At 37.0% G+C, this 13,858-nt stretch overlaps 1 protein-coding gene across 1 annotated transcript in view; it reads right to left on the bottom strand.

Annotated features, from left to right (window-relative positions):
• Nucleotides 1-13,612, bottom strand: part of LOC144551434 (Tetratricopeptide repeat (TPR)-like superfamily protein) — a 34,164-nt gene extending 20,552 nt beyond the window's left edge. Inside the window, exon 1 of the mRNA XM_078299390.1 lies at nucleotides 13,568-13,612. Coding sequence (XP_078155516.1) covers nucleotides 13,568-13,569 — 2 coding nt within the window. The 5' untranslated portion in view covers nucleotides 13,570-13,612. The remainder of the gene's footprint in view (nucleotides 1-13,567) is intronic.
• Between the last annotated feature and the right edge of the window lie 246 nt (nucleotides 13,613-13,858).

Genomic DNA, 13,858 nt, shown 5'->3' with positions numbered 1-13,858 from the left:
TACCGTTATGACTGCTTTTTACGGACAGCGGTGGATAACAATCACACATACATATTTCTCAGTGGGAACGATAAATACCTCATACTGTAGAACGTGACACTGAATGAAAACATAAATGACACGAACACAATTCTATTTAATGTTTCATTCGGGGTCTGTCAAATACCATGTTTCTAAAACATGTATCTATGTGATTAAAATGACATCTCGTGTCAGGTGGTTTGTAAAACTTAACCATCTTTTAATCCACATACTAACCTTATAGCGGTAATTAGTGTTCCTGCTAATTACCTTGGTCAGTGACCTTTTAAGAGTATATATCATCTATATTATGGAGTTTCACAATTTCAGTCATGAACTCGAAATGATCCATAAATTCAATAATACTCAAGGCAACAAAATGCTATATAAATAAACATTCAATTCATGAACAAAACTTTATGATAAACTATCGTATTATTGACTTCTAGATTATTACAAACTAACAATCTCCCACTTAAGCTAGGAGTCAATCATCGTAGACCCTACTTATATACAAAACTCTTTATTCTCTAAGATCTCGTAGATCCTGAGAAAATCACACAGCCAATCTTCTATGTGTTCCAGACCCATAGAAGCATTAAGCATCTCGTGCTTGGCTTGAGGAAGAGATTTTGTGAGTGGATCAGCTGTGTTGCTGACTGTGTCAACTCTACTTATCTTTACATCACCTTTATATTAATTATATCTTTTATAATTAATTATAAGCAGATCTTATGATGTTTACGATCTCTCGTATTAGGTGATAACGTTGTAGACGAGAAACATATCCTTAGTTCTCCTCAAGAACTTAAGGATATTCTTTACAGCATTCCAGTGCTTTATGCCTGGATTAGCCTGATATCTACTCGTCACACTCAAAGCATACGAGACATCTGGGCGAGTGCACAACATGGCGCATATGATAGAGCCAATAGCCGAAGCGTATGGTACTCTACTCATAGTGCTTTGCTCATCAGTTGTCGAAGGACACTGAGTCTTGCTAAGCAGTGCACCATGATTCATTGGCAGGAATCCTCTCTTAGAATCCTGCATGCTGAACCGATTCAGCACTTTGTCAATGTACGTGCTTTGACTTAATCCTATAAGTCTCTTTGATCTACCTCAGTAGATCTTTATGCCTAGTATATAGACATCCTCGCCCAAGTCCTTCATCGAGAAAACTTTTCTTTAATGAAGACTTGGCTAATTGCAAATAGAGGAATATCGTTTCCTATTAAGAGTATGTTATCTACATATAAGATTTAAGAAAGGCGATGACACTCCCACTAGTTTTTCTGTACACATAAGATTCTTCTTCGCATCTGACGAAGTCAAGCTTTTGACTTCTTCGCCAAATCGAAGATTCCAACTCCGTGATGCATGCTTCAACCCATAAATGGATTCAAGAAGCTTGCATACATTCCCAGCATTCTCTGGATCTTCAAAACCCGTAGGCTGTGTCATGTACACATCCTCTTCTTAAATTTTCATTTAAGAAGGCGGTTTTGACATCCATTTGCCATATTTCATCATCATGAAATGCGGCAATTGCTAGGAGTATCCGAATTGACTTAAACATAGCCACGGGTGAAAAAGTTTCATCAATTCCCAGAATTTGTTTGAAACCTTTTCGCTACTAGCCGTGCTTTGTAAATAGTCATATTGTCATCCATGTCTGTTTTCCTTTGAAAACCCACTTGTTAGCTATGGGCTTCACCCCATCAAGTGGTACAACTAGGTTCCAAACCGTGTTGTCATACATGGACTGTATTTCGGATCTTATGGCCTCCAGCCATTTATCAGAGTTAGGCCTATCCATTGCTTCCGCATAGGTCAGAGGATCTTCAGTGTCAAAACTGAGACCTCGTGCAGTCCCAAGTACCTCTCGGGTGCATGGACTGTTCTCATTGACCTACGTAGCACTTGTTCTTCAGGCTGTCGAACTTGATCCACAACTGTCTGCGGATCCAGTTCTACTTCAACTTGCGTTGAAGCACTTGAGCTCGAGACTAGAACCTCATCCACAACTATTTGTGGACTTGGTACTTCCAGATGCTCATCAGCCAAAAAATCAAGAGGTGGGTTAATCTGATCTAGTTCAGATATTGTATTGTGTGATGTATCTTGAATTTCTTCAAGTATTACATTACTCCCACTACTTCCTTTTGCAAGAAACTCGTTCTCCAAAAGTATACCATGACGAGCAACAACTAATTTGTTCTCGGACTGGTAATAGAAGTAATATCCTTTCATTTCCTTAGGATACCCTACGAAAAAGCATTTGTCAGATTTGGGACCAAGTTTGTCAGACGTCAGGCGTTTGACAAATACTTCGCAACTCCATTTTTAAGATAAGACATATTTGGGATTTCCCAAACCATAACTCGTATGGAGTCTTTTCAACTGACTTGGATGGAACCATATTTATCGTTAGTGCGGCAGTATCTAGTGCGTGTCCCCAAAATGATTTTGGAAGGGTGGCGTCACTCATCATGGAACGAATTATGTCCAGCATAGTTTGTTTCATTTTCTTGGCAACACCGTAATCATTGCGGTGTCCCTAGAGGTGTGAGTTGTGAGACTATCTCACATTCCTTTAAGTACGTTTTGAAAACCATAACTCAAATATTCGCCTCCACGGTCCTACCGTAATGCCTTAATACTTTTGTTCAGTTGATTTTCTACTTTAGTCTTAAATTCCTTGAACTCGTCAAAGGATTCAGACTTATGTCTCATGTAAGTTAATACTTTCATGAAACGTTTTGAGTCTTTTGTTATTGATGTTAAACACGTGGTTTTCTATTTCTAGCATATAAAGATCATTTAACAAGTAAGATGATCCATAATATGTCTCATTTTTATAAATAGAACATCTATTGTCCTTTATAACAAACGAGAAACCATTCATCTCTAAACATGAGATTGATATGATATTTCTAGAAATGGTAGGAACAAAATAAACATTTTCTAGTTCCAGAATAAACCCGCTAGGCAAGTACAATTCTATCCTACCGACTGTAACGGCTGCAACTTGTGCTCCGTTTCCAACTCGGAGTTGTACTTCCTTATTGCGTAACTTCCTCTTAGTGAGTGCATATTCGTGCAAATATGAGCACATGATTCGGTATCCAGTACCCAATCATTAAGAGAGTTCGCAACATTAATTTCAATAACATAAATACTTGAGACTGAGACTTTTGAGACATTCTCAAACTTCATATCTCCAAGATACTCCGGGCAGTTTCTCTTCCAGTGACCTTTGCTATTGCTAAAATAGCAGTCAGAGTTAGCAGAAACATTTATCTTGGGAGAGTTCGTTCCTGGAACCAACTTCCCTTTGCCTTTGTACTTAATCGCCGTTTTTCCCTTTTGCTTTCTTGATCTTCCTCCCACCTTCTTGGATCATGAGGACATGAGAGCTATTCTCGATGTCTTTATCAGTGATCCTCAGCATCCCTTGGGGCTCCTGCAAGCTCTTATCCAACTCTTGCTTATGGGAGTTCACAATGAACTCCGAATAGCTGAGAGGAAATGAGTTCAGGATAACTTCCGTGGCCAACTCGTGGCTCAATGGACAATTAAGCTTCTCCAGTTTCTCATCATCACTTGTCATACGAAGCGTGTGAGTACTGACAGAGCTGCTCTGTACTATTTAAGCAGGGACCGGTGTATTTAGGATATATTCCTTTTTCTCACGTATGTCTACCTTTTCGAGTAGGTAGCGTAAAGAGAAAGACGTTTCTTTAGCCATATTTCTACAACGTTTAAAGTAAAGATTTTTAGCTTTGTTCATGTAATGTTTTATTCAATAATAAAACTCCCACTGCAAATTTGTTCTATTCCCGTTTGCAGTAGGACCAAGATCCATATTTTCACCAATAACCAAGGCAGTGTATGCATATCATGGCTGTTAGTTATCTTAGGTAAGCAAACTTACTAATCACATCTCTTTGTGATTCTTGGTTTCGTTAAAACATCACGTGTATTTAACGAAGACTTTGCCCCGAGCCCAAAACTGTTTTGGAAATCATCGGTAAGTAACCTCACTCTATTTGGTTTGATATGTCGGACATAACCCTCGACCACCAAAGGTAAAAGGCGATGTCTACTGAGTAGTTTACCCATCAACCAATGAACAGTGGTTTGAGGAGGATAGAGTGGGAAGGGCATACTACTTAATATTTAATGGGTTGGTGTTTATGCTTAACAGTGCCAGCAATCTCCAAAGGGGAATGTGAGAAAGAACGACTAATGTGATTCTATTCGTATCTTTATAGCGACTTCTTTCATATGCTTCATTAAGCAATTATGGAAATGAAGTCTTGAATACTGAATGTGATCTCCATTTCTTTTCTTATCTTATGTCAGAAAGAACGATTAATGTGATTCTATTCGTATCTTTATAGCGACCTCTTTCATATGCTTCATTAAGCAGTCGTGGAAAGGAAGTCTAAAATATCGAATGTGATCCCCATTACTTTCTTTTCTCAGCATATGTAAGAATGACTAAATGTGATTCTATTCGTATCTTTATAACGACCTCTTTCATATGCTTCATTAAGCAGTCGTGGAAAGGAAGTCTTGAATACGAAATGTGATCTCCATTAGTTTATGTTCTTATCAGTACCTCTTTGATACGCTTAGCTTTGTTAAGCAGTCAGTTCTTGTAACTGACTTTAGCTACCGTCTATCTTGTAGAGGTAGTTTATATGGTTTCTTATAAAAACGGTAAATCTAATCTATACGTTTTTATATGATAGCAGTAAATCTGATTTACCTATATATGTGACCGAGTCACGTATATTTCTTTCAGTTCGTAATGTTGACCTTGGTCAGCGTTACGGACACGTGAAAGTTGCTTGTCAGAAAAATATCGATTGTGATCCAATTCCTATCTTCCTCAAAGACCTCTTTCATATGCTTCACTAAGCAGTCGTGGAAAGGAAGTCAGACAGAAAGAATAGTGAATATGATCTCATTTACATTTTCCTAAAAGACCTCTTTCATATGCTTCAGCAAGCAGTCGTGGAAAGGAAGTCAGAAAGAAACAATGTCAAATGTGATCTCACATTCATATTTTTCTTCAAAGAAAGTTTTCTTTCACGGTTCCTTAGAAAGACGGTAAATCTAATTTTACTCATTTTTCATTTTAAAGCAGTAAATCTAATTTACTATAAGCTGTAAATCTAATTTACTTATATACAGGACCAAGTCGGGTATATAATCTATCAGTTACCAATTCTTTATTTTGCAGCTATGCTCAGTTCTTATTTATACCATTTAAAGCACATAAACAATTTATATGTTTTAAAATCAGATATTCTTTTCGGTCCATAAAGCAATTTGGTAACGTGACAAAGTTCCTTTTGGGCCAGTCATTAGGACACGTGAAAGGGGCTCCCAGGAAAGATTGGGGTCACGAGGACCGCTTAGACTCAATCTTTCCTAGACAGAACCATCTCTTTCTTGTGTGGAAATGACAGCTCTTACTCAGGTACTTTATTGCTTCATCACATTCTTCGATTAACTTTACTTATCCGAAGGTTTTCGAAAAGGCGAAAAACTTACACTAAATTTTGCCATTTCAAAAGCATAGAGTAATTTGGTAACGTGACAAAGTCCCCTTTGGGCCAGCTATCAGGACACGTAAACGAGGGTTAGACGAAATGCCGAGACTTTTCTTGTCATTAACCTTGTCGTTTACGGGTGGAGATTAGCAGTTCTTACTTGGGTACTTTATTGCTTCATCACATTCTTAGATATACTCAAATGCAGTTGAAAGTTTTGAAAACGAAAACATAAAGAAAGCATAAAATCCTATTTTATCTTTCTCGGTCGGAAAACCGATCCAAGAAATGTAAAAGTTTACATTTCATAAGAAAGCATAAAGAAAGCTTAAATCTAATTTAACTTTCTTAGTCGGTAGAACCAATCCAAGAAAATCTCATTTCTAATCGGTTTTGGACTTAAACTGCAAATGTAAGAATTAAACTGATATGCGGTATATGCACCTAATTTGCATAAGTTATAACTTTTAGAAAATCAATCAGCGGGAGAGCCTTGTGCTCTGATACCACTGTTGGGTTTTGCGCGGTGCTAACCGGAAACCGCTTTTAGGCTTAAGTTGCGGAATGACCGTAGAACAAAAATTTCTACGGCCAACTTAAGCTCAGGATTAAACGGGGTATGTCAGGAAACTTTCCAAGGCGGTCCACCTTCAGTATTCCTTTGGCATCAAAACCCAATTTAATCCTTTTACAGATCTACTCCATGATTGATTTCTAAAACTTTAATCTACTTACAAATTAAATAGATTAATATAACATATTTATACCTTGTTTCCAAATCACAGTTGGAATGCAGACCGAGCGAGTAGAGCCTCACCAGGGAAGGAATCGACTCGGAGTATCACACGTGTGATACCTCTATCGGTTATCCACCAGGACTAACCGGAGAGCGGTTTATTTCTTCTGCCAGAAATACCGTAAACCGCGGAATTCTGCAAAAACACTATTCACGGGGAAAAGACGAAAACCCATAAACACGAATTTTCGATTGCTCAGTTTCATCAATATGCAAAACTGACATACCGCTAAATTCGGTAAAACACTATTCATCGATCCCGTAAATATTCTCCACAACAACCCGCAAGATTATACGTCAACTACGTATAACTTTTTTTTCTCAACCGAAACACTATTTGGGAGAGAAACCGAGAAAGAGAGAAAATACCGATTCGTTTCTGCACGAAAAGATACATGTGAATGTGCATATGTATATATGTGAATATATCTTTCTCTCTCTACCCCTCCACCCCTATTTATAGTGTTTAGATTCGGTTCCAAAAGACCAAAATGCCCTCCAAGTTCGGCCTATTTACAAGATATGCCATTGACACCTCATCCTTTTATATGTGAAATGACCAAAATACCCCTTCCACACCCTTCCACATTCTTCTCCATGCTTCTACACATGCAAGGTGGCATAGGTGTGAAATGACCATTTTGCCCTTGTGGATAGGATTGATGACATGTCATCTGGATAGGATCAATGACGTGTCATGCGGATAAGCACGAATCTGAAAAGACCCGAATGCCCTCGGCCCGAACACAAATAATATTCGTATAATTATTCTGAACAATTATATATATATATTTCTTTCGGTTATTTGTTTCGGTATCGATGACGTGTCATCTGGATAGGATCGATGACGTGTCATGCGGATAAGGACGAATCTGAAAAGACTCGAATGCCCTCGGCCCGAACACAAATAATATTCGTATAATTATTCTGAATAATTATATATATTTTTCTTGCGGTTATTTGTTGTTTCGATAATTTATACAATGTGTCCTGCACATTTATAAATTAACCGGTTAACTTTTATACAACGTGTCATACACGTTTATAAATTAACCAATGTTTTTGCTTGTTATTTTTACATAACATTTATAATTTAATTATAACACGTATAATTAATTATAACCATCTTAATATTAATTATAATCAATTTATAATTAATCAGTAAGATTCTCCGAGTAGCTCCTATATGGTGTGACCCAATAGGATCTGTGTTATGTTGGTAAACAGAGTTAAAACTGTTTTAACTTCTGTTAGTCATGGGTGGCATCTGGCAACACATCATGACCATCCAATTACACAGATGATGCTGTACTGTACAATATCACGATCCAGTAAACAATTTACTTGTGTCTGTTCTTCTGTCTCATAGCTATCAGATTAGTTTCAAGGTAGATGTGTGTCATCCTTGCTAACTTAATCTTTTCTTGATCTTGAGCAGATTATCAAATATAATTACTCTTGTAATTATACCGCTAGCAGATAATCTTACTCTATCAAGGGGCCCAGTGATGCTATAGCTCGTATAGAGATACGAGGGACAAATAGTATTCTTGGTAAACTATCACTTCCTCAGCTAAGCTATACATATGGAAAAGCTACCGTTATGACTGCTTTTTACGGACAGCGGTGGATAACAATCACACATACATATTTCTCAGTGGGAACGATAAATACCTCATACTGTAGAACGTGACACTGAATGAAAACATAAATGACACGAACACAATTCTATTTAATGTTTCATTCGGGGTCTGTCAAATACCATGTTTCTAAAACATGTATCTATGTGATTAAAATGACATCTCGTGTCAGGTGGTTTGTAAAACTTAACCATCTTTTAATCCACATACTAACCTTATAGCGGTAATTAGTGTTCCTGCTAATTACCTTGGTCAGTGACCTTTTAAGAGTATATATCATCTATATTATGGAGTTTCACAATTTCAGTCATGAACTCGAAATGATCCATAAATTCAATAATACTCAAGGCAACAAAATGCTATATAAATAAACATTCAATTCATGAACAAAACTTTATGATAAACTATCGTATTATTGACTTCTAGATTATTACAAACTAACACTAGGAACATGGTATTTGACAGACCCCGAATGAAACATTAAATAGAATTGTGTTCGTGTCATTTATGTTTTCATTCAGTGTCAAAGTTCTACAGTATGAGGTATTTATCGTTCCCACTAAGAAATATATATGAGTGAGTGTTATCTAACGCTGTCCGTAAAAAGCAGCCATAACGATAGCATTCCCATATGTATAACTTAGCTGAGGAAGTGATAGTCTACCAAGAATACTACTTGTCCCTCGTATCTCTATACGAGCTATAGCATCACTGGGCCCCTTGATAGAGTTAGATTATCTGCATGCGGTATAATTACAAGAGTAATTATATTTGATAATCTACTCAAGATCAAGAAAAGATACAGTTACCAAGGATGACACACAGCTACCTTGAAACTGATCTGATAGCTATGAGGCAGAAGAACTGACACAAGTAAATTGTTTACTGGATCGTGATATTGTACAGTACAGCATCATCTGTGTAATTGGATGGTCATGATGTGTTGCCAGATGCCACCCATGACTAACAGAAGTTAAAACAGTTTTAACTCTGTTTACCAACATAACACAGATCCTATTGGGTCACACCATATAGGAGCTACTCGGAGAATCTTACTGATTAATTATAAATTGATTATAATTAATATTAAGATGGTTATAATTAATTATACGTGATATAATTAAATTATAAATGTCATTTAGAATGACAAGCAGAAACAACGGTTAATTTATAAACGTACACGTTACGTTGTATAAAAGTTACCGAACAATAACCGAAAAGAAATATAATTGTACATGACAATTATATATATATGATTTGGAATTTTAATTGTTAATTATGGATTTGAATTATGGGTTTAAAAGCCCAAAATAATCAAAGCCTTAATTAAAATTAAAGGCCCAAAGTCAAAGCCCAAAATCAAAGCCTTTTACTATTCATGCCTTAATGGGCCAAGGGCAAAATGGTCATTTCACACCTATGCCACCTTGCATGACACCTTAGGGGTGTAGAAACATGGAGAAGAGTGTGGAAGGGTGTGGAAGGGGTATTTTGGTCTTTTCACATATTAAAGGATGAGGTGTCAAGGGCTTTTGGTAAATAGATTTGTTTTGAGGGGTATTTTGGTCTTTTGCGAACCTCCTCAAAACACTATAAATAGAGGGGTGAGGGTAGAGAGAAAATTTGCTAATTCACATGTTAATCTGATTACTTTGTTAATCGGTTTTTCTCTCTTCCCTGATTTCGGTTATTACGAGATTCGGAAAAATATATTTTTGCAAACTCTGCGGTATTTCGTGTTTTGCTTTTTAAGTGAAACTGAATAACTTGGAGTCTTAAATATATTTAATCTGTCCCTATTTCGGTGAATAGTGTTTCTGCAGAATTCCGCGGTTTACGGTATTTCTGGCAGAAGAAGTAAATCGCTCTCCGGTTAGTCCTGGTGGATAACCAATAGAGGTATCACACGTGTGATACTGCGAGTCGATTCCATCCCTAGTGAGGCTCTACTCGCTCGGTCTGCATTCCAACTAAGATTTGGAATCAAGGTATAAATTGTTATATTAATCTATTTAATTTGTAAATAGATTTAATGCTTTAGGAAATCAATTATGGAGTAGATCTGTAAATAGGATTAAACGAATCTTCTTGATTCATTTAATCCGTAGCTTAAGTTAGATGTAAAAATTTTTGTTTTACTCTTTCCGCAGCTTAAGCTAATTAAATGGGTTTGAACCGTTCCTCGAAACCCAACACTGGTATCTAACCTAAATTGATTGTCTGGTTTGCTAGAAGTATCCACAACCTTTCGATAATGGAAAATTCACCTCTCGGCTACTATTGATCATAAATCTACTTCAAATACTAAATCTCAATTGCAAGAAACATCAAGGCCAAATTACTAGAAGAGATGCTATAGACATCTAACAGTAGACAATCAAGAATCAATCAAGCAATCAAAATCAAGCAATCAATGAATACTCAAACAAAGAATCACACAAGTTCAAACTTAGATCAAAACAACATGCAACTCAAAGACAAAGTTTAGAGACTACATCCTAACCCTAGGAACTAAAGATCTGTTGGGTTTCGCGCGGTGCTAACCAAAACCCCTTTTAGGCTTAAGGTGCGGAATGACCGTAGAACAAAAATTTCTACAGCCAACTTAAGCTCAGGATTAAACGGGGTATGTCAGGAAACTTTCCAATGCGGTCCACCTTCAGTATTCCTTTGGCATCAAAACCCAATTTAATCCTTTTACAGATCTACTCCATGATTGATTTCTAAAACTTTAATCTACTTACAAATTAAATAGATTAATATAACATATTTATACCTTGTTTCCAAATCACAGTTGGAATGCAGACCGAGCGAGTAGAGCCTCACCATGGAAGGAATCGACTCGGAACGGAGCATCAGACGTCTGATGCCTCTATCGGTTATCCACCAGGACTAACCGGAGAGCGGTTTATTTCTTCTGCCAGAAATACCGTAAACCGCGGAATTCTGCAAAAACACTATTCACGGGGAAAAGACGAAAACCCGTAAACACGAATTTTCGGTTGCTCAGTTTCATCAATATGCAAAACTGACATACCGCTAAATTCGGTAAAACACTATTCATCGATCCCGTAAATATACTCCACAACAACCCGCAAGATTATACGTCAACTACGTATAACTTTCTTTTCTCAACCGAAACACTATTTGGGAGAGAAACCGAGAAAGAGAGAAAATACAGATTCGATTCTGCACGAAACGATACAAGTGAATTAGTTAATCTCTCTCTACATGCACCCCTCTATTTATAGGCTTTTGAGGAGGTTCGCAAAAGACCGAAATACCCCTCAACTTATGCCTATTTACAAGATATGTCATAGAATGGATAAGGATGACATGTCATGTGGATAAGATCGATGACGTGTCATCTGGATAGGATCGATGACATGTCATGCGGATAAGCACGAATCTGAAAAGACCCGAATGCCCTCGGCCCGAACACAAATAATGTTTGTATAATTATTCTGAACAATTATATATATTTTTCTGCGGTTGTTTGTTTCGGTATCGATGACGTGTCATCTGGATAGGATCGATGACATGTCATGCGGATAAGACGAATCTGAAAAGACCCGAATGCCCTCGGCCCGAACACAAATAATATTCGTATAATTATTCTGAACAATTATATATATATTTTTCTTGCGGTTTGTTATTTCGGTAATTTATACAATGTGTCCTGCACATTTATAAATTAACCGATTAACTTTTATACAACGTGTCACACACGTTTATAAATTAACCAATGTTTTTGCTTGTTATTTTTACATAACATTTATAATTTAATTATAACACGTATAATTAATTATAACCATCTTACTATTGATCATAACCAATTTATAATCAATCACAATAAGATTCTCCGATTAACTCTTATATGGTGTGACCCAATAGGATCTGTGTTATGTTGGTAAATAGAGTTAAAACTGTTTTAACTTCTATAATCACGGGTGGCATCTGGCAACACATCATGACCATCCAATTACACAGATGATGCTGTACTGTACAATATCACGATCCAGTAAACAATTTACTTGTGTCTGTTCTTCTGTCTCATAGCTATCAGATCAGTTTCAAGGTAGATGTGTGTCATCCTTGCTAACTGAATCTTTTCTTGATCTTGAGCAGATTATCAAATATAATTACTCTTGTAATTATACCGCTAGCAGATAATCTAACTCTACCAAGAGGCCCAGTGATGCTATAGCTCGTATAGAGATACGAGGGACAAATAGTATTCTTGGTAAACTATCACTTCCTCAGCTAAGCTATACATATGGAAAAGCTACCGTTATGACTGCTTTTTACGGACAGTGTTAGATAACAATCACACATACATATTTCTCAGTGGGAACGATAAATACCTCATACTGTAGAACGTGACACTGAATGAAAACATAAATGACACGAACACAATTCTATTTAATGTTTCATTCGGGGTCTGTCAAATACCATGTTTCTAGAACATGTATCTATGTGATTAAAATGACATCTCGTGTCAGGTGGTTTGTAAAACTTAACCATCTTTTAATCCACATACTAACCTTATCGCGGTAATTAGTGTTCCTGCTAATTACCTTGGTCAGTGACTTTTTAAGAGTATATATCATCTATATTATGGAGTTTCACAATTTCAGTCATGAACTCGAAATGATCCATAAATTCAATAATACTCAAGGCAACAAAATGATATTAATCATCCAATTCATGAACAAAGCTTTATGATAAATTATCGTATTATTGACTTCTAGATTATTACAAACTAACAAGATCTACTCAAGCATGGTGAAAGAAAGCATAAAAGAGGGGAGAAGAGAAGAGATCATGATGAAGCTCGAAGATCCAAGGTGGATTGGAGAGGATCTTGCAATCTTCTCTTCTTCTCCAAGCGATCTCCAATCTCTCTCTTCCTTCTTGATCAACACTCCAATTCTTGAGGTTTTGAATCTTCAAATTCGGAACTCTCTCTCTGGTGACAGAGGTGGTCTATTTATAGACATTTCAAAACGAGTGCTTCAATTCTGGGCCTTAATTGGGCCTTTGTTGTCTGCTCTGGAAGCTCGCGATGCGACCTGCATCAGGTCTGATGAGGGTCGCATCGGCTCTGATGAGGGTCGCGTCAGATGTGATGAGGGTCGCGTCAGATGTGATGAGGGTCGCATCAGATGTCTCAGAATTCAGTAACTTCCCTGATTTTGCCCGTTTTCGCCTGATTCCTGCAAAGTAAGAACCAAAACATAGCAGTACCACATTCTATGGATATTCAATGTAAAAGGCACCATTTGTTGGTTCAAAACATAGATTTTTGTATGGAAACAAGTCGAAATAATAGGTCTAATAAAGTGATATCAGTTTGAAAACCTGGTAAAAAAAATTAGGACAGAAACAAACCATGAGCATTACAGAAAAAAAATAAAAAATCATGTAAAGAGCTGAAATGCCCGTTGCGCTGGAGGAAAATAACGAATTGGACTAGGAAAAGTGATTCAATAAATGCAATCTAAATTCAGAAAGAAAAAGACAAAGGAATTGGGAAGCTTTACATCAGTAACAAGAACTGCTGTTTACCACAATGTTCTTTAGGGGGGATAAAGTCGTAGCCCGTAGACAAGAGCGAGACACAAACCAATCTCTCAGTCTCAGGTGGAGTTGAAATATCTTCTCGCTCGAATATCTAGTAGCACATCGCGCTCAAACCCCCGAACGAACCCGATCCGATAAACCTGCAACCATATGGGAAAATCGGGTCCAGATCTACATGTGACGCCGAATGGTTATGTTAGGATTCACATCCTCATAGTCGTAGAGGATTACTCTCACTTTACTGTTTGAGA

Source organism: Carex rostrata, chromosome 3 (genome assembly GCF_964058835.1).
Source record: "Carex rostrata chromosome 3, lpCarRost1.2, whole genome shotgun sequence".
Lineage (NCBI taxonomy): Eukaryota > Viridiplantae > Streptophyta > Magnoliopsida > Poales > Cyperaceae > Carex > Carex rostrata.
The sequence above is the reverse complement of the archived record's forward strand: the minus strand, read 5'-3'. Positions and strand labels throughout refer to the sequence as shown.